Source organism: Lepidochelys kempii, chromosome 21 (genome assembly GCF_965140265.1).
Source record: "Lepidochelys kempii isolate rLepKem1 chromosome 21, rLepKem1.hap2, whole genome shotgun sequence".
NCBI classification, from domain to species: Eukaryota; Metazoa; Chordata; order Testudines; family Cheloniidae; genus Lepidochelys; species Lepidochelys kempii.
The window spans coordinates 1768133-1791091 of NC_133276.1; the positions used below are offsets into that span (position 1 = coordinate 1768133).

Here is a 22959-nt window from a genome sequence, read left to right on the forward strand (position 1 = left end):
CCATGCCCGACACGTGTTTGTCTAACCTACTCTTAAAAATCTCCAGTGATGGAGATTCCACAACCTCCCTAGGCAATTTATTCCAGTGCTTAACCATCCTGACAGTTCGGAAGTTTTTCCTAATATCCGACCTAAACTGCCCTTGCTGCAATTTAAGCCCATTGCTTCTTGCCCTATCCTCAGAGGTTAAGAACAATTTTTCTTCCTCCTCCTTATAACCACCTTTTATATACTTGAAAACTGTTATATCCCCCTCAGTCATCTCTTCTCCAGACTAAGCATACCCCATTTTTTCAATCTTCTCTCTTAGGTCATGTTTTCTAAACCTTTAATCGTTTTTGTTGCTCTTCCCTAGACTTTCTCTAATCTGTCCGCATCTTTCCTGAAATATGGCACCCAGAACTGGACACAATACTCCAGTTGAAGGAGAATCAGCATGGAGTACAGTGGAAGAATTACTTCTTGTGTCTTGCTTACAACAATCCTGCTAATACATCCCAGAAAGATGTTCACTTTTTTTGCAACCGTCTTACACTGTTTACTCATTTAGCTTGTGATCCATTATGACCCCCATATCCCTTTCTGCAGTACTTCTTCCTAGGCAGTCATTGCCCATTTTGTATGTGTGCAACTGATTGTTCCTTCCTAAGTGAAGTACTTTGCATTTTTGTCTTTCTTGAATTTCATCCTATTTACTTCAGACCATTTCTCCCGTTTGTCCAGATCATTTTGAATTACAATCCTATCCTCCAAAGCACTTGCAACCCCTCCCAGGTTGGTATCCTCCACAAACTTTATAAGTGTACTCTCTATGCCATTACCTAAATCACTGATGAAGCATCTCTTACAGTAGACTATACAGTGCCTCAGTGCAACAGAAACCAGGGAACTTGGGAAAAATATATAGCCATGGAAAGAGCCAAACCAAAAAGCAATGGTAGGCCAAGTGATGCATGTACACGCAAATTAATTCTTTGTCTCCATTACTTAGCCCAATAATCTCCTTCAATTCAACATGAATGTCTGGTTTCCAAGAAGGGTGCATTTCTACTTAGGTACTGCCATACCCCTAAGTCAAAGTCATTAAGAATACAAACCACAGACAAAGTCTTCAGGATTCACATTGAGAATGCTTTGTCCAGCTAACCATTCAGGGTAAGCACAGCTAACATTTACAGCCTGTTGTAAATGGCTGTCAATGAGCCACTGAAGCAGCCATTTCAACTGGCAGTCACAGAGTAGGCTGCTGGTGTTCAACATCCTGCAGAAACAAGGTTAAAAAGGAAGAGTCATTCATTTTATTTACTTATTTCACATCTCTGATATTGTGGTGACAAAGTAGCTGAACACCACTGGCACATACATACAAAGCACCCACCACCATTGTATCCGGATCTTAGGAGATCTATCGGCTGCTGTCAGTAAATGCCATATCAGGAAGTCTTTACTGGACTGAAAAAAATTATTCACTCCTTCCGGAGAGTGAATCTGGGGATTAGTGAGTTAGAACCAGGAAGGGCATGTACCAAAGAATAAAGGGATTCCTTTCAGCAATATCCACTCTTGTCCATGAACAACCACCACCATTTTAAAAACATACAAGATAGTGAATAAAGTCTCACATGGGTGCCTAATATAGAAAGCATGTCTCACTACCTTCCTTCTCTCAGTGAAGCTTATGTGAAACTCAATAATGGCCCATCTGGCCAGGATTAACTAAATTGATAATTTTTTTTAAAACAGATTACATGATATTCAGACCTCATCTTCTATAGAGCTATGAATTATATACTCCCATCGAATATCACTAGGTGTGTGGGTCTCAACATTATATAACGTTCTACATGTTTGCTGAAGTTTATACAAGGCCGGGGGGGTCAAAACATGATGCTAGTCAAGCCCCCTGGAAAGATTTGTTTGGCCATTTCTCCTGTTCACTGGCCAAGTTCCAAGATGTTTTGAATTTTTTATATGGGGAATATCATCTGAGGCTTTTCGTCTCTTAATTGTCTGAAAACCAGGCTAGATTTTTGAGCAGACAAGTCAACAGCTTTAATTTAGTCTCAGAGGGGCCACAAGAAGCGTTTAATTTTGTAATAAAGGAGTGGGGTACTGCTAAGAGCCACATTAATGACCATAACATCATCAGTCTGCATGTTGGACCATTAAGGAATATAAAGACTTCCTCTGTGTTCTATTTCAAAGCAGACATGCAAATATTAAAACCTTTTTTTAAAAAAAATTCCCCCATTCTAAAATGTTTTCAGAACATTCCTCCCTTTACATTTTTAGTATATATTTTACAGCAGAGAAATTTGATACCACCAACCCTGGTAGAATACAGTCCTGATTTGCAACCTGGTTCCATGCATCACAAGGGATTGTCAAACAGAGAAATGCAGATAAAAATTTTCCAACACTAAGTGACAAAGCCAATTATAGACGCCCAGGAAGTCTTGGCTCCTGACATTGTGGGGATAACAAAAGCTAACCCCAGCTTTTTATTAATCAGAGCACTGCTTTAAACACCCAGACCCCGAAGCAAGAGTTCTCATGAACTGCTCTCAAGATGAAAGAGCAAAGGAGTTGGAAAATCACTGCAAGGAAGTATTGTAGTTTATAGTAATTATGTTCAGGAAGAGAAGATATAAAATTTTAGCAGGCATTAGATAAACCCTATAGCCATGGATAAAAATTTAATTTTTACATAGAAATTACCACCACTAATGCCTACTTTGTTGTATTGATATTTTGTAACAGAGGTGGAACATATTTAAGCAAAACTGTAGGGAAGTCTATAAGGGACACAATATAGTCTAACTTGTAATAAAGAAATATACTTACAGCTCAGTAAAGTGAGTCTGAGCAAAAGCATTTTCTTGGATAGACATTATTGCATTGTTGTTCAAATCTCTGTAAATTAAGCAAGAAGAGTCACAGTGGGAAAACTTCATTTCATATTCTAACTCTGAACAGTTGTGACATTTGCATGTTTGAAGAAGAGACTTGTCTGAGATTGCTCAACAGAAAAAGCTACAAGAACTACAAGACAAAGTACTTACAGATGTTCCAGTGCTTCAAGGCCAGAGAATGCTTTCTTTGTAATTGATTTGATCTGGTTTCCTTGCAAGATTCTGAAAGACAACCCCCCACCCCACAACACAGAAGACTTTAACAGACAAAATATTTTAATACAATATAATGTGGTGTAGCGTCGGCCAATGTGAACAAGGGTTGCTAGGTCTCTCCTTATCTGGATGTAAGTTTCCCATTAGTATGAAGGAGTTCTGCATGCATACCAGTGACACCCCCTCCCAAGAACATGGTAACTGCTTTTCCAAAAGGATTTTAAAATAAAGTCAAATATTCTGACAAGAACCTGCTGAAGTGAACCAAAGGGCACTAACTAGTAGCCCTTTCAAAGGATGAAATCTTTTACCTGAAAATCTACTGGCACTTAAAACTTTCCTTAGGTATAGCCCAGACAGTAATTTTAGAAAGCATAACAGACTTCAGGTCTCAAATCATGTTTTCTGAAATGATACCGGAAGTGATTTTATCCTACAAGTACTTCCATCATTCTCAATACTAGATCAGAGACACCCACTCCTGAACACTATTGCCAAGCAAGAGTTCAATTTCCTAGCCTTAGTCTAAGTTACTTAGTACAGGGACGATACTGAATACAAATGCTCTTAACAGAAAAGGCTTTTCTCAGACTTAATTATATTTGTGTTCATACTATGCACTATTAAAAATATTTCTGGCTTCACTTCTATTCTAATGCCTTGGAAAGAGGTCACTTCCAAGGCTTGTAATACATACAATTTGTTGAGTCTGCTGAGACCTGCAAAGGCTTCATTCGAATCTTCTATGGCCCAAGAGATCTCGTTGTTCCGCAAATCTCTGCAAGAGTAGAAAGGCCTCATTTACATGCCTGGGAAAAATTATATTCATCATTGCTAGTTACTAATGACTGGGGATACAGAATTTCTGTGCGTTTAAGTAGTACTGTGCTACTGCATAGTACCTTCCAAAAGATTCTTAAAGTGCTTTACAAACACTGAGCCTCAACATCCCTGTAGAAAGATAAACACCCCATTATACAGATGGGGAAACTCAAAAGGTTCAAGGTGGGTAAGTGAATTGCCTGAAGTCACAGCATCACTGGCTGAATCACAAAGAAAACCAAGGTTTCAGAGTAGCAGCCGTGTTAGTCTGTATTTGCAAAAAGAAAAGGAGTACTTAATTTGTTAGTCTCTAAGATGCCACAAGTACTCATAGAATCATAGAATATCAGGGTTGGAAGGGACCTCAGGAGGTCATCTAGTCCAACCCCCTGCTCAAAGCAGGACCAATCCCCAATTTTTGCCCCAGATCCCTAAATGGCCCCCTCAAGGATTGAACTCACAACCCTGGGTTTAGCAGGCCAATGCTCAAACCACTGAGCTATCCCTCCTCCTTTTTTCTTTTTTTTAAAAGAAAACCAAGAAGCTCTGAGGTACAGTCTCTCGACTGGCTATTAGGTAAAGACCAATAGTCTGGCTAGTGATCACCATGTGACATTGACTATTTACTAGAAACTGGAAGGGGCTCCTGAAGTGAATTGGTTTGTGTAAGTAAATTAAGCAATATGTTCATAGTGTTAATCTTCCAAGTGACAGGCTTGTGATAACATTAGCATATTAAAAGATTACATACAGGTTGTAAGCGTAGGGCTGCCAAGCATGAAGTAGTAGATTTGCAATACAGTGCCGTGTTCTGCTCACAAATCTTGTTACCAGCTAATGGGATTTTTGCTTGACCCTGGCACAGCACTTCTGCCCTTACAACTTAGTCTGCTGTTCTATACTAAAGCCAATACAGCACTCCCTGGTTCAGGAGGGATTATTAAATGATTCACTGAGGGGTGGGGGGAGGATAATAGATTCAGTAAAGTTCCTTTTAAACTAAAAGTCATAGATTTACCTGGAATTTTTCCTTTAGAGAGAGACTTCTCATCTGCCTTTTAATATGGCAGCATATAAAGGTATTTGCAGATATACCACTGAGTTGTGAGGGAGAAATATTAATGCAAAACAATTGATGTTTCATTAAAATATAAACATTTATCAGTCCGACAGCGCTCATGTGCAATAGATCAACTGCCATAAGAACACTAAATAAAATTAAGAACAATAGTGAATAGGCCTCATTTAATATAAAAAAATATTTCTTTTGCTGTATTTATGGTGAAACAGAACCATTTTTAGCATTGCTTAGAATGGAAGTTTTACTTTATAGACATTAATATACTGAAACAGACCAAAAGTCTACCTAGTCCAGTATTTTGCCCGTGGCAGTAGCCATTCTTATTCATTTTGTAATACTGAAGTAATTGGTTCAGCACCTGCAGAAACACGTTCCACAAGTATGAGCCATCTATTAACTTTCCCTTTTAATCCACTTTAAACTTAACTTTAATTCAGGATGCCCAGAATTCCACCATTACTAACGAAGAGCTAGACTGTGCAACTTTACTTACACTGACGAGTGCTGCTGCACACAACAGACCCACCAACTGCAATGGGTAGCAGGGCTCACCACTGGGAACAAAGACTGCATAATCTAGACCCAAAATAATTTTGATGCTAAATTAGAGAATTTCCCTTTGAAGACTTGTTTAGGGGTAGGCAACATACACATCCCTAAAGTGAGGTTCTAATCAGAAAGTTGTACCAAGTAAGTGACACTGTGGTTACATGGGAATAAATGTAGCACAACACAGTAGTAGAAATACTTACTTCTGGAATACTCTCTAGGTTAGCTGAGTTTACAGCTTTGGATGGTTAATGCCCAGTCAGACATAATATTATAAAGTAAACAAGGTGATAAGATTTAAGACTTTGGAACTTTTGTTCTGTTTTTAGATATAATCTGATTTCTATTTTGCACATATTCTTAATCCATTGAATTTATAACCCATATATCATCTGCAGTTTTTGTGTGGTTACCCTACAAGTTTACTATTTTTAGAAGAAGCATTTAAGAGCATAGTGTACAAAGAATAATACTTAAGTCAATCTTAACACTAACACACTGGATAGATGGAGGACTAACAATGGAAATTATTTTAACTATTAAATTGTGTCTTGGTGACCATATACCTGTGCTATTTGGACCAATCTGGTGTTTTGTTTTTGTTGGTAAAGCATCAAGAGGGAAGGGAGAGGGGAAATAGAACTTCATTGTATGAGCTGATAGAATTTGCTCCTCATGCTCGGTGAGGCATGAATGTTCAGAGCCTTGTTAATCACCATTGCTCCCTTGTCTGCGACATTCCTGACCCTGAACCAAATGGCCTGCCTGTTAACTGTTTGACGCCCCTTAAAAACCCAACAAAACCTACTAATTAATCTGCTCTTGTTCTTTTTCATGCTACTCTAAATCTAAGAGATTAGTTTTAATTGTTTCATTAAAAGGTTGCATTAAGGTTAACAGAATATGACTGCTTACATAAGTGTCCAGTGATTTCACCTAAATAGGCGCTTTCTTAATGAACTGACAGAAGAGTTATAAACTTGCACACTTTTCCAACTAGTTTTGTGTGGAACCATTAGAAGTGTTCAGCTTCGAGGATGTTTTTAGCAAGAACCAGGATTGAATCCTTTTTGCTGGATAAATCCTGCCATAGTTACATGTATTAATGAAGCTCTTAAAATACGTGCAGTTATACCTTAGAACAGAGGTGGCAAATCTTTCTGCACTGTTATGTTATATATGCATTGTGAAGTGAGCATATGTGGAGGGCAGAAAAGGGGGAAGGCTTAAACAGTAATTTTTATGGCTTACATGTTTACTCCCATGGTACCCAGTCACTGTGAACTGAGTAAGTTACAGGCAACATTTGGGCCCAAGTTGACAAGGCATCCTCACATCTGATACTTGTGTTGACTTACTGAATGAAAAGGAAAAGGAGTACTTGTGGCACCTTAGAAGCTAACAAATTTACTACAGCATTAGCTTTTGTGCACTACAGCTTACTGCATCGGTTACATCCGATGAAGTGAGCTGTAGCTCACGAAAGCTTATGCTCTAATAAATTGGTTAGTCTGTAAGGTGCCACAAGTCCTCCTGTTCTTTCTGCAGATACAGACCAACACGGCGGCTACTCTGAGACCTGAATGAAAAGGGTGATTAGACCACCTCCAGTGGCCCCGGCCGGGAGGTAGCGTCTCCAGAGCAGGTTTTCGAGCAACCTGGTCAGATGGTGTGCACTGACTCTTGCTGTTGGTTAACAGGATATTCTCCAGGGCTAACAAGCTGCTGCCTGCCACCAGCTCTAAAAAGTCAAGCTTTTAAAAAAACAAAACAAAAAAAAACCACTAAGTCTCTGGGCAGCAATTACTCGTACAGACAAACTGCTCCCTCAATCCTCCCATCCCTTCAAAGGCAAGATGGCAGCACAGCAGGGACTAAGGCTCCTATTGAAGGCTTTACAGGCTCCAACTGCCAGTAGCAATCACAGCCCTTGCTTTACAACTAAGGAAGCTAGCAGAAGTAAACAGGAGTTTTTAAATTGGAACCTTTCTGCACTTACAGAGTTTGAAGATTTGACAGCCATTTAAAGACACCATCGGCAATGTGAATGATTCTGTTGTCACCCAGATTTAATTTCTCCAATAAGCCAAGTCCCACAAAGGCAGACTCATCCAGGCGGGTCAACTGGTTGTATGACAAGTCTCTAGAAACATTAAGTGTACACAGTAAGGAGAAGACACAAGAGAGACTTACTGAAGGCAAGAATATCAGACGATGAGGTCACCAGAAACCAAGACTCCCTGTTCAGATTTATTTTCACTTAAACATTCTATTAGAATGTTTTGACAAAGGCCTAGCAAAAAGAGATGCAGCATTTTGTATGGATGTTCTAGCCAATCTGTTCTTGGTAACATCATGAAGTCCCCACTGAAATGCAGCCCAGCACTTACAGTTCAGAAAGTCTTTGGCAGAATTCCCATGCATCTGGACTGATCCTGTTAATGGCATTTTGGCTAACGTAGAGTTGTTGCAACGTTCGCAAGCCATACAACCAGCCCTTGTTTATTTCTGTCAGGTTATTATGTTCCAGTTCTCTAAAGATTTAGAGAAGAAAATGTTTTCTAAGTAGACATTCAATGAGGAACACATTTTTACAGCACTTCCCATCAGTTGATCTTAGTGATTTGCTAACATTAAGCCTTGTAGAATGCATGTGGGATAGACAAGATTATACCCTTGTTATAGAGGCCAGAGGAGTAAATGGATGCCCACAAAAAGGGTAAATGACTGCCCACCGTCACAGTGAACCAGTGGAGGAGTCAGAATCCTGGCTTCTATCCTTAACTCAAAATTCTCTGTTCTATCCACTAGAACATACGGCCTCTTGTTTTAAATCAACTCTATTAAAATCTCTTGGTAGCACTGCTTAGGTCATCCAAACACTCAGACACCTAAAAGTCAAGACCTTATAGTTAAGCCACTAACACAAAGCAAGTCCAGGATTATTAGCACTCTCACTTGTACCTAGGTATTGTAAGAGACTCCAGGTCGCTCCCCTGCCCCCCCCCCCCGTCCTCACTCCCGTAACATGCTATGGGAACACATTTTTAATGAAGTAGTTTGCACAATTTCATTTCTTAGTTCTGCATATGATGGCAAGAGTAGTAAAACTGAGTGAGTCTGAACTTGAGATTCCCTTGGAAAGTTTCTGGGAGACTTCTCAATGGACACTGAACTTACGGGGACACCAAGCTTTAATATCAATCATACCTTAGTTGGAAGGCAGTCCTATCTGTAATGCCATCAGATACCCAATCAGAAATGATGGTTTCATTTCTATATTCTTTGGAGAACAATGGTTCAGGGATAGGTTGGGAAGGCAACATGCATACCTAATCATAGCTTTGACACAGCACCAATAGCTGGGGCCACAGGAACAGGTTGAGGCTGTCAGGATTGATATGTAACTGCCATAAGGATACAGTTTACTCAATAGCTGTGCATTACAGTGAAAAGACTGGAGAAATCTTAATATGGAAACAGATTCCATCAATGGAGTAGCGAGAGCGTGACACTTTCTGAATCACCTTGGTGGATGGAGCTAAGCTGGTAGAAGGGAGAGAGACAGTAATATCTTTATTCCTCTTTGGAGTTACCATGAAAGACGTGAAGCCGTAAGCTTCCCCAAGGAAGAACAGAAATGCAAACATTTTCTGTACTTCTCATCAACTATTCCAGTGAAGCCTGGCATCATGAGAGGCACAATGAGGACCCACTTTCCCCGTTGGTGCCTGAAGAGGATATCTAACAAAATGCCATGAGCAGCCATACTTACAGTTCTTCCATATTATCCAATCCAAAGAATGCTCCATCCATTAGTTTGCTAATACCATTGCGCTGCATTTTTAATGATTTTAAGGATTCCAGACCCTGGAATGTAAGACTTTCCACTATTTTAATCCGGTTCCTTTTAAGTTCCCTTAAATAAAATAAGTTAGCCATAAGTGTTTAGATATCTTTCACTAAGAACACATTCTCAAGCAAATGATACAATTTTAAACATGGTTCATGGAGTTTAAGGGACATCACTTACAGGAACTGCACATGAGGCAATTTGAAGATCTTTGGTGGAATCATACTAATTCTGTTTCTGTTTAGTTTCACCACCACTAGAGAACTGGACAAATTATCAAAGCAGCCTGCTTCTAGGGTAGTTATTCTGTTGTTACTCAGATTCCTAAGAAAGGAGGAGAAAAGATTTTCTCAACATGGAAAATTCTACTTTAAAATTGCATAAGAATGTCTAACTAATATTTGTATTAGAACTAATTTCTTGTAAAGTTATTTGGTCTCATCAAGTCTCCAGTTTCAGGAATTCAAGTTCTGGTTTCATAGTTTAACCTATTTAATCCCAAAAGGACAACAGGCAAGAGCAGGCATGACAAAGACAATCAAATGACCTGGCCAAGATCAGCAAAAACTAGGGTACACTAGGAAGTAACCCAACGCTGGCTGTCAGACACAGGCATGTTAGTGTAGGAAACAGTCATTGCTAGTGTAGATGGGACAAAACCCTTTTCAACACAACCTGAGAAAGCATGATTATGACTAGGTACCATTGTGTTTTAAGTGATTTTGTCCCATCTACATTACCAGTTGTACTATTCAGAGGGACACATTGCTGTATGTAATAGGTCAGTACCCTACTATAGATGGGACCTTTCAGTGTAAGGCTCTTTGAGGCAAGAGATCGTGATTCCTATCAGTTTGTAAAGTACAAACACGTTTATAACATTGCCTACATAAGCAGCACATGGCTAGTCAACAATTCAGCCTGGGTGGGGAAAAAGAATCCTTCTACTCTCAACCCCAGCCACTGGTTCTCATCTTTTTTTACAGCGGGGGAAAAAGGTGATGTTAGGTTGTACTAAAACTATGCACTTTTAGCACACTACAGATCAGTTACCTCATTATACTTACAGGTACTTCAACTGCATTCGTGGGAACGAAGAAGCTTTAATTTCTGATATGAGGTTAGAGCTAAGGTCTAGGTTCTCCAACAAAAGGTAAAGTTGGAGCTGCTCAGCATTTATCTCTGGAATTGTATTGTGAACTCTACAAACAAAAGAAACAGCAACATGAGGACGATCACCAGACCATCACTAGGGATGAGCACCACAACTAGCTATAATTGGGGGTCCAAGGATTAGGATTAATAACCCATGTCTGAGTTAAAAAAAAAAGTAACGTACTGTTCTGGGTGTTAAGATCGATAAAACCTTATTTCAGGTCCTGGCAATGTTGGAAGTCCCCTTCCCACAACCATCTTGACAGTAAAGGTGGTTTTTCCAACAGTCAGATTTTAGCCCCTGGGGGGCTGGAAGTAAGCGGTTTCCTGTGTGAGTCCTTGAGTCTGGAACAGACACCCTTCCCCTTCACCCCTCCCTCTTCAAAGAGCCTCAGGGCTGTTTATAAGAGTGCATGGCAGAAATCCCCCACTTTCTGCTCTCCCCACCCCCACCCCGCACTCCCAGTAGCTTGCATTCGCTGGTGAGTTACAGTTACCTTTTGGTCAACTGTGTTACTAATGTCTTTTGTGGGGACGTGTGCTTTTAAAAAAAAATAAAAAGTGCTGTACATCTGCCTTGAAGCATTTTAAACAAAAAGATATTTAAACAAGTTTAGCTTTTAAAAAATTAGCTGCTTTCAATTCCTTTGAGACAATCTTTTTCACTTGCTTATAAGAGAAAGCAATTTTTTCAAGTCTTTAAATATTTACTTACAATGAGAGAACAGTAATATTAGAAGTTGGTTCTCCAAAGTAGGGAATTTCACTTAGCTCATTGTAATTCATCTTCCTGAAAAAGAGATTTCTTTACTGACACTTCAAAAAGGGAAAAGCCATTCTAAACAGCTGAACAACTTAAACATTTCTCTTGATACTATAACGTTGTGAACATTTTATCTACATTAATGACATTTTGCAGTGGACAGTGCTGGTAGACTCCCTAAAAGCTAGTTTAGTAACAAAAGTTTGGAAGATTCAGCAATCCAAAACACAGAACTGCTTTAGGTAGTTAAATTAATGTAATGGCAACTAAAAATTAGCTACATTCAAAACAAAGTGATGCCCTGTTTCTATTTTAAAATAATGGAATGAGTACTAGATTTCTATGCTTCCTGCTGAAATGTGGTTCTGAGGGTTGAATATATCTCTGCCTTACATGTACTGTGCTACTAAAATAGGACTGTCAATTTCTGCTACCTTGATTCAGATATTTTTTAGTAATTCAGACAATCCTGATGTGCCTTAGGAGCCAGAGCTTAGAAATTGACAAGTTAAAATCCTAAATATGAACATGTAAGAACTCTGCAACAAAATGTTTAAAATAAACAATGATGACTTAAATTAACTTACACTTCTTGCAGTGTGTGAATAGACAAACCAATACTCCAGTTAGAGGACTGTAAGTGATTATGACTTAAATCCCTGGAGAATAAAGAGAAATAAGAGATTATTCTATAGTCTGAACCCAAGTAGTTGTGTACTCTACATTACAAGTTGTTTCATCTAAAATTCACAAGCATTTTGAATCCATTTTCATAGTTTTTGGAACATATTAGTCATATTACACCAAACAATAAAAAAGGTTTCCTCAAGCTTACTATATTAACTACTTGGGAAAATCTAGCTCTTTATGCCACTAATGGACTACCTCTGTTTTAAAAAAAAAAATGGGTTGACAGGTTAAGAGATCATATGAAATATTTGCTAGGAGCACTTTTTGGAAGTTTAATGGCAGTTTTCCAAAGCTCACTAGGAAAGGCTCCCCATACCTTCGAAAGATGTATTGACAACACCCTTTTAAAATTCCAGCAATGCCTCTGAGAAGGTTTTTGCAGTAGTGACCCTGTTTTCTCACCCTCCCCAAGGGTAAAACCCTTGACAGATTCATATATCTTAGCAGTTAAGGGGAGTTATTTTAAAGAACAATCCCTGCACAAAGAGCACATAAGCAGGAGTCAAACAAGAGGTAGGAAAAAAGGAACTGGGGCACACTCAGAAGCACTTTTTAGCTCCAGTTTGTTTTCGTTTACAGAGGACACTAATGATGAAAAGGGAGGACAAATGGAACAGTAGGAAAGGAATGTAAGAGTTTGGTAGATAAAGAGACAGGAAAAATTAAGTCTTATCCCAATTCACCTCACATTTTGTAAAATGCTCTGCTTTTGTCTCAGACCTAACACGTCAATTGTTATACAATGGGGCCTACAAACCCAAACTGACATTGCAGCCCCATCATGCGGGACATTGTACAAGCATATAGTAAGACTGTAAGCTCTTTGGAGCAGGGACTATCTATTTTGAGGCTGAAGAAACTTACAACGGTTACCAAAATCATGCTGACAAAAGAAATGTGGTTCTAGCCTTAACTATGGAGAGAGAGAACGGTCACTCCATAATAAGGTTGTATTAAAATATTTTTTTTAAAATCCATCTCATTAATGCATTTTGGCTTCTATCCAGGGCAAAGATGAAACCCAGGTGGCTTGTGCTGACAGCCCAAACACGGTATATTAGAACAGGGCTGGCAACAGCAGCATTTTTGTGAAACAGTAAAGATAACAGAAATGGGTAACGGTTTATCTCACCCTAGCAAGCACATCAGTGACATATGCCTACATGTTTCAACAATGTCTTTACTAAAATAGAAAGTTCTGTTTCACTTAGCTTGAGTCACACCTGCCTATCAGGGAAGTATTGGATACTTTCACCCTGAACTTTCATTATAGCTTTACCATGATACAGTTAAATTAAGGTGGTATCAGCAATAGCAGCTCTCCTTTTGTGGAGCTCCTCTGATATAACACACACAGTCACACTTTAAGTGATTAACAGAGGCTACAGATGTATTACAGACATAGGCTGTATGAGTTATAAGCACATCAGCAAGAGGTGGCGCATATGGTTATAAGCAATTTGATCTATGGAACAAGCAACTGCTTAGTTTATAAATGGTGGTCTAATGGCTATTTCTAAACAGAACCTTAAAGTGCAATCACACATTCCATGCTTAAATTAGGCTTGCACATTAGTAGCTAAGAGTGGGTTTTGTTTTTGTTTAAAGAGAAAGGATGATTCTCTTTATAAAATACCAAATTTGAATGTAAAATTATTTCCACCATTAAAGTGAATTCCATGATTTCACAGTCCTTTAGCATTTTAACAACTTTCCGGTTTGAGTGAACTCACATCTGAAAACTCATTTGTTAACTTTTCCCTACATCACAGAAGATAGTTGTCGTGGACACTAACCTTATTTCCATCAATAAAGAGAGATGGGATAAACACCGGATGGGATCTTAAAATCCTTATTGGATTCCCCAGAAAGAACTTCTGTGCTTAATTTTATGCCAGAATCTGGGAACAATTTTTATGCTTCAACAGTGAATGGGACACACTCTAAGATGCGTGTAAGAGATGCATGCACTTGCTTGAAAACCTGGTTCTCTCTCAACTCAGAATTTAGTTGAAGACAAAAAAAGGCATTATCTGAAATTATGCAGCTTTTTTTGAATGATTGAGACTGCTGCATCCAAAGACAACAGCTGGCCTTAAATCATATGGGTACCTGCTAGAGAATGGGGAGGGCAGGGCATGGTGCACACAATGTCACTAAACACTTAACCGTAAAACAAGCACATATCACATTATATAGAAATATTAACAAGTGTGGGGGACGTCAGAAAGACTGATAAGTGCACTCAAGCAAATGGATTTTTCTGGCGTGCAAGCTTGTCAGAACTTCCTACACTCAAGCTAAAACAAGTGCAAAGATAAGTTCCAGTTGCCACACATGGAAAAACTGACCACATTTTTGCAGACTGATCAATCACATAGTGATCTTTACCATTACTTCACTTCAATTTTCTCATGAACAGAGAGTGAAAATGCCGTAATCATTGAATCAGGAGGGGCCACAGCAGTTACAGAATAATTTACTTATTCTAAAAGGATAGCCTCTCTCTCAAAACTGATGTTTACTGGCTGTTTGTGCTCTGACCATCAACATCACATCCCCTGTGGACTAAAAACTTCCCCAATTGTTTGCTAATTCAGGAAGTCAAATGTGCCAGAGGACTAGAGATTCAGGATACTCAGCTAGACTATCTATTGTGAGTGGCCAGTCCCAGCTGCTTCAAAAGAAATTTCAAGGAACACCATAAATGAGAATTATGAATAACTGACTCACATGGGACATTACATCCCAAATCCAGGTGCACAGTGGCTGTAACCTGAACCGTGATGGTGTACATCTCTTACAATGTTTGTACTCCTATCTAGTGTAGCCGTGGATGTTTCATGCCAAATTTTTTTAATCCTGCTAAATTCGTGGCCACGACACCTTGTAGTCATGAGTTCCATGTGCCCGAACTCACCACACAGGTCTCAGCACCCTTATTTAAGCTTCTAAGTATGCTTGACCTGCCATAGCTGTCTCAGGCATCTTCCTCGTCAAGAGCTCCTACAATGTAATCAATATCCCTGATGAATTTAGTCCTTGTAACAACACTAGATTGTTGCAACATAGACACTAAGTTACTAATGAATCTTAATTTCTTTCACCACTCCAACCTCTAGAAACTCTGATGCTATTCGAGTATTAATAGAGTGAAGAACGAAAACGTCTTTGTGAAGAAAAAATGGATTTTAGTGTTAAGAAATCAACTCCTAATCATGCTAAATCATCTATAGTGACACAGGTGTAAAAAAAATGACTTCTAAAAATTCTAGATATCATGCAGTCAGACATGCTGTTAATGTCGCTCTTTAGTATCATTGGGATGCAAATAATTTAGATAAGGCATGCAGAAATCCAAACAGGTTTGTGAACGAGAATTTGGTGCTTCAAAAAAATTCAGAGATACCCTCAGAAATAGATGAACAATACAAGTGATATTTTTCTCCTTCTGCAGAGCCAGTGAAGATGAAATACAGGTGAAATCCTGTCCACATGGAAACCAGTAGAAAGACTCCCCGTCAACTTCCATGGGGCCAGGATTTCACTCTTCATTTGTAAGAGAATTATAGACAACACATCTGTATCCAGCATTTTGTAGCATTACTTGAATACTAACTGAAATGCCAGTGGCTCCTGTAAGAGAACTCTCCTTTGCAGAATTGTTTTCACATGGAGTTTCTGCAACACATATTGCTTGTCAATAGTAAGAGTGAAGCCGCCACCATTTAGACCTTTTCTTTTAAAAAAAATTTAAGCAGCAAAATATTAAGAACTAGATGAACTGCCTTTTCTTCCATCTGATTTGTATGGAGTGCAACGCTCTCTGGCACTAACAGGTATGCTCATCACAACAGTGCTAAAAACAACACAGCAGATGAATTACGAACATTTTGATCATGGCAATTACACATACAATGGAAGAACAGCAGAAAGCAGACAAATTCAGTCCTGTAGGTTTATCCACTCATCAACCTTGTACTCATAGGGTGAAATCCTACTTTTCAAATCCAGTCAAGAAATTAAGAATAGTCTGGAAATTGGATGGTTTGAGCAACTGATACTGGGTTAGAACCTGTTGCTCAATTCCAGCACAGGTCTGTGGTCACCTAGAGCTTTATGAAACGTGTTCAGTGTCTGAAAGAGGTCTTGTGGCTTCAGTCTGCTTCCAGACAAGCAGAGTTGACACACAAAAGCCACCACTTGAGTGGCCATCAAAGACAAGGAACCAGGAATTGACTAGGTCATGGGAAACTGAACAAGTCTTGTCCCTTAATTTCAGGCATATTTTAGCAGTCATTACCATTAGTTTCTGAAGTCAGAGATTATGTTTAATGTCATTTGAAATCTGTGCCTCTACACTTTCAGGGAGGACATAACAACAGCACTGGTTCATAGTGCTAACAGCCGGAGATAGTGACTGGCACAAATGATAATCAGAATGATGTGAAAAAGATCCTACACCTTGGAAGCACATTATTTTACAGCAGAGTTTAAAATTTACTCTTTGGGCTACTGGTGTGTAGAGAGCTGCCTGCTCACATGTTGCTACCTCTGCATTTCCATGCTGTAACTAATATTAGTAATAAATAACTTTCTAATATCACCTTTCCATGTCAGCAATTGTTGTAGTTGCTCTAGAGAAGTTTTTCAGTCTTAAGTAGGATGGGAAGAGGGAGATCACCACAACATAATCTCTGTATTAGAAAGAGGGCTACTTTATGAAGCAGTTTGAGTACACTTGTCCTGATGGTTTACTTCAAGTCTTACTGGTTCCTCAAACTAGCAGTGCTTTCTTGGCACTGACAGAACTGGAGCAAGCTCCAGACCTTGTATTTTTTTGTTCTCTGGGGCATTCATGTGTTACCATGGGAATGTATGCTAATTTCAGTTAAAAGCTACTCTGAAGCTGAGACTCTGTTAGATCAGTACATGGCATATCTAATACTGTGCTGCAGCTAAATAAAATCCTCTTCCGCCCCCCCCAAAAACCCCAACCCAAACCCACAACACAGTTTCTGTACTCATCTTACACCGTACCTACAAGCGTGAGAAATTCTAGGAAAGCCACAGTCCAAAGGAAGCTGACGAATTCCTAGTGACTTAAGAAATGAAAAATTAGGATTGTCGCCCTAAGCCCACCGCATTCTAAAAATACAGATCTTTATTCTGCACTTGAGGAAACCTGTGCTGTAAGGAGCATAACCTATAGTTACCAAAGACTAATGGATAAGGAAAGTAGAAACCAAATTTCTGGTCTCATAGGAACCAGCTTACATTTCCATTGAGCTCCTGGCTGCAGATTCAGTATCCTTGTTCTTTTAACATAGACTATTTCACTTATTTTCAACCTTTGCCATTGGACCATTGAATTCTCCCAGTCTTGGACAAACATGCCAGTCTACAGCAGATTTTTTTTGCTTTCCCATCAGGAACCATCAACAAAATCCCTTGTATTCAGGAGATGTGAAAAGAGTAAAAAGCCCCTGAGATGGAACAAAAAATCTAGCCAGGTATAATCCAGTGTATCAATCTTGTGGTTCAAGAGTCCAAGGTACTTCCTGAGCTTTCAATGCCAGGATGCAGTGGATTAATCATTTAGAGTAAGCCAGTTCAAAATGAACATGGGCACTGCAGAATGGCCTGGTTAATTAATAGCCACAACTTGCAAGCAAGCTAGAACAGTTCATGAAATAACCAGGCATTGAGAAAAAGCATCTAGGAAAGCATCAATGTGGATTTACCCCGCTTGGCTAGGCTGGAAAACTCTAGCCCTTCTATAGATTTGTGTAGTTCATCAGTGACTAAATATGTGAACAGAGACTTCTCACCTACTGTTATGCTATCAATGATACTAGCTTGAATCATTCCTCACTTCATTAAACTCCCTTAATTTTTATATTTGATTAAACTAATTAAATGAATCCTGGAGTGCCAAAGCAGGAAAGTTTATGCTCATAAAGTTATAAAATTTAAGGTAATGACACATTCAAATGTTTAGAATAACTATATTCCAGCAAATAATTCAGAAGATATTGACTGCAGGAATACGTTGGGCCTTGCAGCAGGACAATAAACTTGCATTATAATGGGCAGAGGAGATTAATTACAGCATAACAGCAAATAGTTTATCACCTTGATTATTAATATATGATCTGACACACAACAAAGCCCATAGTTTAACTAGTCAAATTCTAATGTCTGATTTGTCTACCAAATGATATTATGCTGAAGCCTCTCTCATTAAGATTACTGTGAAGATATAAATGTAAAGTTCTAAAGCAAGGTGTTTTATTAAGAAGGAGATCCAAATTGCAAAATAGGTTTTCACTGACAAGATACTGAAGTAAGACTACCTGCTTTTTCAAGAACTTTTGCATTTGGTGCATTAGAGCATAATTTTGGACACTGTTTATAACTAGTCACCAACTATTGCTTATGCCATTCATTTTCAAACGGATCATTTGGTTTTTCTAACATTTTACATTTAGTGATCAAACAAGTCTGACTTTCCAAACAAGGGGACAAATTATTCAGGCACACAGGTAAGACTTTCTGCTTCTTTCACCCTAAACTCTAAGTATAATTTGTATTTTCTTGTCCTGAAAAAATCTGCTTGGATTTGCACTGTGAAGTTCCTGTTTTGCAGCATGCACATTGCTCTGTGTAATCACTGTATTTTAAAGTTTCATCTTGTGTGGTATATAAGTCATCTAAACATTCACTGTGAGCTGAACGATTTTTTATCTGTTAAGTAAATAAGAGGAAACGCACATACCAAACTGAAAAGGAGTACTTGTGGCACCTTAGAGACTAAGCAATTTATTTGAGCATGAGCTTTCGTGAGCTACAGCTCACTTCATCAGATGCATACCATGGAAACTGTATCCACGTGCAGTTTCCACGGTATGCATCCGATGAAGTGAGCTGTAGCTCACGAAAGCTCATGCTCAAATAAATTGGTTAGTCTCTAAGGTGCCACAAGTCCTCCTTTTCTTTTTGCGAATACAGACTAACACGGCTGTTACTCTGAAACATACCAAACTGCTGCCTTTATAAGCCCTGGAGAACGGTCCAAATCCAATGTAACTGAATAAGTAGATGCTGGAGTTTGATATGACTACAATATTCCCATTGCTTAAGTGTATAATGTTTAACATCTAATATCATTTAATGATATATCAAGATACAGTCTAAAGTCCATACAGTGTGGAAACTGTACTGTAAGCTCGATCTGATCACAACTATATGAACACGCTATACTTTAGATTCACCCTCCAGAAGTGTAGTCTCCAAATCTTCTCTCCAACAATAAAATGGATAGGTATGTCAGTTCACTTGTCGGATGTCAAATCTGGATTACCTGTCAGATGCATTCCACTAGATGGCAGCTCCATGGGTGCCTCCCCCAGCCCCCCCAATAGATTTTAAGGACAGAAGGAATCACCACTGGGATCATCTAGTCTGACCTCCTGCATAACACAAGTCATAAGACTTCACTTAATTAATTATTGCTTCAAGTCCAATAGCTACAGCTGAACTACAGCACATCTTTCAGAAAACTATGGATGCTCTTATAAATCAGGTTTTAAGTAATGGAAAAACCACCACAGCCCCTGGTAACTTACCTTGACTTAAAAATGTGTACCTTATTTCTTAATATGTAGTCTGTTTGTCTAGCTTCAACTTCCAATCATTGGATCTTGATATATCCTTTGTCTGTTGGATTGAAGGGATCGTTATCAAATTTCTATTTCCCATTTAAGTTCTTATAGACTAATCAAGTCATAGAATCATAGAATCATAGAATATCAGGGTTGGAAGGGACCCCAGAAGGTCATCTAGTCCAACCCCCTTAACTATCTAAGTCACCCCTTAACGTTCTCTTTGATAAGCTGAATGGACTGAGATCCTTGAGTCTTTCACTATATGGTATGTCCTTTAATCTCTTAAACACTCTGTGGCTCTTTTCTGAACTCCCTCCATTTTTTCAACTTCCTTCCTGAGTTGTGGGCACCAGAATTGGACATACTATTCCAGCAGTGTTTTACCAGTGCCATACAGTGGTAATAAGATCGCCCTGCTTCTATTTGATAGTCCCCTATTTATATATAATTCTTTGATGTTAGTCCTTTTAGTCAGAGTCACACTGGAAGCTCATCTTCAGCTGCTTATCCATCATGACTCCCCCTTCCATCTTCTTCAGACTCTGTCCCAGGATTGATCTTCCCCCTCCCCGTACATATGGCCTACATTCTCTGTTCCTATATATGACCTTGCATTTGGCCACACTGAAACCAGAGCTGTGAGAAGAACCAATTTTTTAGCTTGCTGGCAATTCTGAAAATTCTAAAATAAGTTGTTTCAAGCTGAACTAAAAAAAACAATTAAAAAAAATTCAGTTAACTGAAGAGTCAAAAAATGTGTTTCAAGTCATACAAAATGTTTCATTTTAAAAACCTAAATGTTTTGGCTTTGACTATTTTTATATCTTGATTTTTAATACAATTAAAGAAAATTTTGAAGTGAAATTCATTTCAAGTCCAAAAACATCAAAATATTGTGTTTTGAAAAAAATGTACAAATATATCCAAAATAACATTTCCTTTTTTCCAGACAAACAAGTCATTGAAATCGATAAAGACACAAAATGTTTTGGTGTTGCCAAACCTGCATCTTTCTCCCAAAACGTTTTGGCTGAAAAATGTTACTCAGCATTAATTGAAAAAACCCTTTAAAAAAACAAAGCCAAACCCTGTTCCCAGTTTACTGAGCAGCGACCTGTCTTCATTATTTATCACTCCCTCAGTCTTTGAGTCATCTGCAAACTTTCAGCAATGATTTTGTCCCAGCTCATTGATTAAATAGTGTAGGGCCCTACTAGAAACATACTATCCTAATGAGGATTCCTCATTTGCCGTTATATTATGAGATTACTGCATTGTCCAGTTTTTAATTCATTTACGGTGTGTCTCATCTCTAGTTTCAGAGAAGCAGCTGTGTTAGTCTATATTCACAAAAAGAAAAGGAGTACTTGTGGCACCTTAGAGACTAACCGATTTATTTGCGCATAAGCTTTTGTGAGCTACAGCTCACTTCATCGGATGCATTCAGTGGCAAATACAGTGAGGAGATTTATATACACACAGAACATGAAAAAATGGGTCTCTTGATTTTGTCTCATTCTAGTTTCTTAATCAAAGTGCCTCACGATACCAAGTTAAATGCCTTACAGAAGTCCAAGCATATTAAATCAATACTATTCCTTTTATCAAACCTGCAATCTCAAAATGTGATAGATCTTATCAAACTATTTCCCATAAATCCACATTGATTGACATTATATTACCCTCTTAATTATTGATTAATGGAGTCCTGAATCTGCCATTTCATTATTTCCCCCCCTCCCCCCCCGCCGCCGCCCCAAGATAGGCTATCAGGCCTAGGTAGCTGACCCTGTTTATCCTTTTTAAATACTGGCATAATGTTAGTTTTCTTCCAGTCCTCTTGAACTTCTCCAGTGTTCTGAGAGTTCTAAATGGTCCCTACCGCTCCTCCAGTAGCTTTTAAAGCTCTTTGGTAAGAGTTATCTGGACATGCTGATTTAGAGATCTTTAGCTTTAGTGCTTGTCTTCCACACAAACTGTGGAATCTAATCAATACTAGGGATATTGCATCATTGGTAACCATGTTTTTCCTCCCTTATGTCCTAAGAGAAACATTTGGAATGATGGTTTTCTGAACACTTTATCACAAGCCCACATTTTAGGACTGACCCACTTACCCAGGGAAAAAAAAAAAGCAGCCTACTGGAAGCTATATCTGCCAATAGTTTGCATAAATTTTTCCCAAAGAATAAGATAAGAATTTCTGGTCCTTTAAAGCAATAAGGGGCAGAACTGATGTCAAAGTGCATGGGTGTTGACATTTATTTCGTGTTAAGAGATTTAATTCTTAATTTACACAACAATGCAGGTAAATAACTGAATAGTAAATGGCTTTTGTGCATTATAGCTTTTTGTTTCGACCAAGAACATTTAGAGTAGTTGTGGAAGTAGTTATGTTCCCCACCCCAGATGCTTCTTGCGCTAAACTCCTGAAAACCATAACAGAGAACATATACTTAATTATTGTTTACAGCATTTGTCAGATTGCACAATCTTGCAAAGGAGCCAACAACACTTCTTCCCATTGCATTCTGTATGAAAGTTTTAAACACACCCCTTTATCTGCTTGGAGAACGACATAAGTACTTTCATAAGCTAGAAAATCTGCCCTCATTAAATAAAACAGATTTTTTTGTTTTGTTTTTGTGATTAGCTACCTGATGAACTACAGTTATTCTTCAGGAATATTTTCCTTGGAGAAAGTCTGAGTTAAGACATTCCCAAATAACACTGGCAGAGGTTTTCAAGGTTTGTTAAATCTTATAATAGCCTGGTTAGCAGGCTGTATTTGCGCGCTGAATTCAACTTTGTAGCTTCCCTTTATCAGTTCTTATTGTTTATGGCAAGGAGGGAACATACCTTTTGTGTTGCATTACCCACCTACAGGATAGTGAGCAGAAGACAGAGCATGTTAACTGAGACATGCCCTACTTTTCACAGTTCAGATCCTTGTTTCCTCCCAAAGCTACAGCTTTTCACAGGCAATTCCTGTTTATGACTATATACATAAGCTATGGGATTCCAGAACTTGGGATTCCAGTTATAAATATCTGAATATGGGTTTTGCATTTATCTTCCAAATGGATGTTAAACAGTTTTGAGCATCTGAATTCTCCTTTCATCAATCCAATGCAAGTCAACTGGGCCTAATCTACATAGGGAAATACATAGAGATGGTTTTGGTCCAAGATAAGGTCTGCCCGTTCTTTTATACACAAGGACATTTGATTTCCCTCAAACTCAGTCCCAGA

At 38.6% G+C, this 22959-nt stretch overlaps 1 protein-coding gene across 2 annotated transcripts in view; it reads right to left on the bottom strand.

Annotated features, from left to right (window-relative positions):
- LRIG2 (leucine rich repeats and immunoglobulin like domains 2) overlaps nt 1-22959 on the bottom strand; it is a 42971-nt gene that overhangs the window by 16696 nt on the left and 3316 nt on the right. Inside the window, exons 1-12 of one of the 2 annotated variants that reach the window (XM_073320427.1) lie at nt 17082-17131; nt 11939-12010; nt 11304-11378; nt 10501-10635; nt 9614-9757; nt 9356-9499; nt 7971-8114; nt 7580-7723; nt 3826-3906; nt 3063-3134; nt 2845-2913; nt 1098-1261 (exon numbers count right to left, since the gene is read on the bottom strand). In XM_073320427.1, coding sequence (XP_073176528.1) covers nt 1098-1261; nt 2845-2913; nt 3063-3134; nt 3826-3906; nt 7580-7723; nt 7971-8114; nt 9356-9499; nt 9614-9757; nt 10501-10635; nt 11304-11374 — 1168 coding nt within the window. In that variant the 5' untranslated portion in view covers nt 11375-11378; nt 11939-12010; nt 17082-17131. Of the gene's footprint in view, nt 1-1097; nt 1262-2844; nt 2914-3062; nt 3135-3825; nt 3907-7579; nt 7724-7970; nt 8115-9355; nt 9500-9613; nt 9758-10500; nt 10636-11303; nt 11379-11938; nt 12011-17081; nt 17132-22959 lie in introns of those variants that run through there. The other variant, XM_073320426.1, reaches the window with a different exon arrangement.